This window comes from Marmota marmota, unplaced genomic scaffold (genome assembly GCF_001458135.2).
Source record: "Marmota marmota marmota unplaced genomic scaffold, marMar, whole genome shotgun sequence".
Classification (NCBI taxonomy): domain Eukaryota; kingdom Metazoa; phylum Chordata; class Mammalia; order Rodentia; family Sciuridae; genus Marmota; species Marmota marmota.
In genome coordinates, this window is record NW_026000051.1 from 8,429,903 (window position 1) to 8,434,644 (window position 4,742).

General features: G+C 35.0%; 1 protein-coding gene across 1 annotated transcript; it reads left to right on the forward strand.

Moving 5' to 3' along the window:
• The first annotated feature begins 2,641 nt into the window (after positions 1–2,641).
• Positions 2,642–4,312, forward strand: LOC107152198 (olfactory receptor 24-like). The gene has a single exon (XM_015497734.2). The coding sequence runs from the start codon at positions 2,824–2,826 to the stop codon at positions 3,805–3,807; it is 984 nt and encodes a 327-aa protein (XP_015353220.1). The 5' UTR covers positions 2,642–2,823; the 3' UTR covers positions 3,808–4,312.
• Positions 4,313–4,742: the final 430 nt, after the last annotated feature.

Genomic DNA, 4,742 nt, shown 5'->3' on the forward strand with positions numbered 1-4,742 from the left:
CCAGCACTTGTTGTTGTTTGACTTCATAATGGCTGCCAATCTAACTGGAGTGAGATGGTATCTTAGGGTGGTTTTGATTTGCATTTCTCTGACTGCTAGAGATGGTGAGCATTTTTTCATGTACTTGTTGATTGATTGTATGTCCTCCTCTGAGAAGTGTCTGTTCAGGTCCTTTTTTTCCCTAAATGAAAAAAAAAAAAAAAAACTTCTCCCCTGCACCCATTTTTTTTTTAAAGTTACTGGCATTTGGGGTTAAGGTTTTATTATAAACTACATTTTATACTGCGGACACATAAAAAGTAACTTTAAGCTTGTTTGCACAGTTGTTTTTTTTTCCATTGGAAATGAAATTCATTGCCTTAGGCCATTTTATTTATTTATTTATTATTATTATTACTTATTGTGAACACTTTGCTCTTTGAATGCTATTTTATCTACATTTCTCAAGAGATTTTAAATTTTAAATTTAATTAAAAATTAGATGGCCATTTTAAATGGTGTATTATTATCATTGGTTCTGGCTCTATGCTTGAAAACCAGTTTATTTATAAACTGTGAGTGCTACCTCCTTTTTTTGCAGTTAGGAAATGCAGAATTAAAAAAGATTTTTTAATTTGTTCTTTTTAGTTATATATGACAGTAGAATGTATTTTGACATATCATACATACATGGAGTATAACTTCCCATTTTTGTGGTTGTACATGATGTGGAGTTACACTGATTGTGTATTCATATATGAACATAGGAAAGTTATGTCCGAATCATTCTACTGTCTTTCCTGTTCCCATCCTCCCTCTATTCCACCCATTCCTTCTTGTGTTATCTGGTGAACTTTAACTACCCCCCAACCCCCAACCTGAGTATTGTGAGTCAGCATCTGCATATCCAAGAGAACATTAGGCCTTTTGTTTTACAGGATTGGTTTATTTCACTTAGCATGATACTCTCCAGTTCCATCCATTTACTGGCAAATGCCATAAAGAAATACAGAATTTGAAGTAATCTCCTAGCTTGTAAGCACACTGAGATGCACTATCCCTTTTCTAAAAAAAAAAAAAAAAAAAAAAGCGTTAATATGTCAAGAAACCAACCCTATCAAAGTGGGTTTAATATTACCTTTTCCTGTGTGCTTGATCTAATTATTTTGGTTGTTAATATGGTGATAATTGAAAGTCTAGATAAATTCAAAATACTATAGTTACTGATTTATTGACCTTGATTTATGCCAGCATGTTTATATAAAAATGGAGATGGCACCATCACAAAACTTAACGAGTAGATTCTCAGTTCTAACATTTTGATTTGTTTTCTTTCCTGTGACCTCCTTCCCTGTTGTCCTGAACCAGAGCAAAAGGATACTTCATCTCGCATTTGCTGTAGTACTGAGGTTATTGGAGATTATAAGTACATCTTGGTGTCTGTTTCTTGAAAAGGAGTTAAGTCCTGATAGGTGACTGTGAAGATCAACCTGGGAGAATAGAGGTAAATATGCTTCAGATTTTGCACAGAAATGAATAATTTGTATAATCAGATGACCTCACAGTTGTGATCTCAAGGAATTTGTCCTTTATTGTGTCTTAATGATGTAAGACTACTCTCAATCTTGAAACTTCTGAAGTGTTAGAGATAGAGGTGGTCTAGGTGAGATGTTACAGTAATGGTTTATATGTTTAACATATAAATTTTTAACATGTTCCTTGGATAAATGTCTTCAGATCCTTTTCCCATTTTTAGTTGAGTTGTTTTCTTCTCTATGTATCCAAAGATGATTTGTTTGTTTAGCTCAGTCAGTGATGTTACAGCTAAAAATCTAACATTAGCAAAACAAGAAGCAGTTCCATCTAACAAAGAAAACAGAAATGTTTCTTATTATTTTATATTGTGCCAAATATTTGGCTTTAACACATTTCTACATGTAAAAGCAAAAGTTGTTTTGAGGTTCCTCAAAATTGCATTATAGAAAAATTTAATATATTATAAGTACTTAATTTGACATTCAACAAAGTGATCATTAATTTCTATTATGGAAAGGCTCAAAGATGAATCTGACAAAAATTGAAAGAAATAATATTATCAAATAATGTAAAATTGCTACACATATCTTATATTTTCCCAAACTTATACCATACTATTTTAAAATTATTTTTATTACATTTATATAAAAATACAGTATTTCATCAAAATTACTTGTATAGCAACATCAAAGTTTCTCTCTTTGTTTTACTTTCCTGATTTGCCTGTGGGGAAAACCAATCAAAAAGGCATGAGAATCCCATTCATTGACAGGTTTGATTTTTCATTGAAAATTAATAATTAATAAAGTCTATGATTAATCACTTCTACTTTCATCACAGATAAGTTTTAGTTGACTTAACAGAATAGAAAAATCCATACTGAAAGAACAAAATTGAGTTTCTTTTTTTAAAAAAAATTTATTTGTTACTTTTAGATATACATAACAGTAGAGTCTATTTTGACATATTATACCTACTTGAAAGGGAGGGAGAGGGAAGAATAAAAGTGTATTGGATTAGACAAAGGGGAATGAAGGGAAGGGAGAGGGATAGGAATAAGAAAGACAGTAGAATGAATTGGACATAATTTTCCTATATTCATATATGAATAAATGACCAGTGAAAGTCCATATCACATACAACTGAAAAAATTCAGTTTCTTGACATCCAAAGTTAGGACCAGATAGATCTTCACTGCAATGGCCCATTGAAGGGTAGAGACTTTGAGATCTGGTTGAGTCTTGACATCATTCTCATCCCTTTCCAACTCTGATCCTCCGTCTTTGCAGGTGATGTAAACCATATTTTATGGCCACTAAAAATAGGACAGAAGTGACTGAATTTGTCTTATTGGGCTTGTCCAGCAGGCCAGAAATTCAGCCAGTTATTTTTGGAATAGTCCTTGCCATGTACCTGGTTGCAGTTATGGGCAATGCCCTTCTAGTAACTGTTGCTTGCTCAGATCCCAAACTTCATACCCCCATGTATTTCCTTCTCAGCCAGCTTTCCTTTATTGACATATTTCTGACAACCATCACTGTTCCTCAGATGCTTGTGCACACACTATCCACGAATCGAATCATTTCCTACAATTGCTGTATGACCCAGCTGTTCTTCTTTATGGCTGTGGGCAGCATGGAAGGCCACTTGCTGGCTGCGATGGCATATGACCGCTGTGTTGCCATCTGTGACCCCTTAAGATACTCTGCCATTGTCAGCCATCGCCTCTGTCTGCACATAACATTGACCTCCTGGGTGATTGTCAGCCTTAACAGTCTTCTTTACAGTGTGTTAGTCACACACTTAACCTTCTGTGGCAACCAGGTCACCCACTTCTTCTGTGACATAACTCCCCTGCTGCAGCTCTCCTGCACTCGACCAGTGGTCAATGAAATGCTAATATTCACAGAGGGTGTAGCTGTTGTGGTCAGCCCCTTCTTCTTTATTTTGGGTTCCTATGCCCGCATTGGCATTGCCATAGCCCACATGCACTCAGTTGCTGCCCTGCGCAAAGCTCTGTCAACCTGTAGCTCCCACATTTTGGTTGTGTTGCTCTTGTATGGCTCTGTGATCCGCATGTACCTCCAGCCGTCCTCCAGCTATGACTTGGATCAGGATCGTCAGGTTGCCATCTTCTACACAGTGGTCACCCCTATGCTAAATCCACTAATCTACAGCCTCAGAAACCAGGAAGTTAAAGGAGCTCTGAGAAGACTTTTTAGGAAACTCTGGATCTCAGGAAACTTCCAGCCTGGTTCCCAGGCAAATAGAGAATGGAAACATGAATCCTGAGACCAGAGAGTTATGATATAACCTGAACATGTTTCAGAGAGATGGGTTGTACCCCTAATAACCATATGAACTACCTTCCTATGGAATAATCTTCACTGTTGACCCCCTTGGTTGGATTATGGAAGAAGTGAGTTCATGAATAAATGTTTCTGGTCCCTATTAACTGATTTAGAATATCATCGGATTGGAAATGAGAAGATACTTAAAAGTCACTAAACCTAAGGGGATGGGAAATACTGGGGAATGATTATTAACTATATTATAATGTTAAATTTTGTGCACTTATGAAAATGTAACAACAAATCCTACTGTTTGGACAACTGTAATACATCAATAAAAATGTGGAAAAATGCATTAAATATTCTCTAAGCCTGAATGTCTCATATTTCAGGAATAATATGTAACACAGAGAACTACTAAGCAAATGAAAACAATCACATGGCTTGCAGAACTTTGATCATTTTAGTGATGGTTTGTCATGCACTGAATCTAATTTCAACAACCTCTTGACTTATGATAATAACAAAAATCAGATCAATGCTTATAGGTCCTCTCAATATTCTACACATAGATTGATTTAATCACAAAATTTCTGTGTTTGAGAGCTGCAAAGATGTCTCACTATGAGACACATCACATGTTTGGGGTGAATGAAAGTTTATATTAAGGTACCCCTTTCCTCAATGTGATTCAAATTATATTTTTAAATTCACAATACTTGTAATCTCACTATATTAAGAATACTGTTAATGGGATCTATTATCTGAGATGAATTATACTTTCAGTTATGTCCCTCATTACCATGTGATTAACCATCAGCTTATCACAATGAAAATGGCAATAAAGGTTGTTTATAATATTTTTTTCTATTTCCAATAGTGTTGCAATAAATAATGTTATTAAATGTCATTTTGTAAGATAGCATATGTGTCTGT

Excerpts from the sequence above, each read along its gene's own strand:
- LOC107152198 (XM_015497734.2), top strand. The coding sequence starts at position 2,824 with ATGGCCACTAAAAATAGGACAGAAGTGACTGAATTTGTCTTATTGGGC.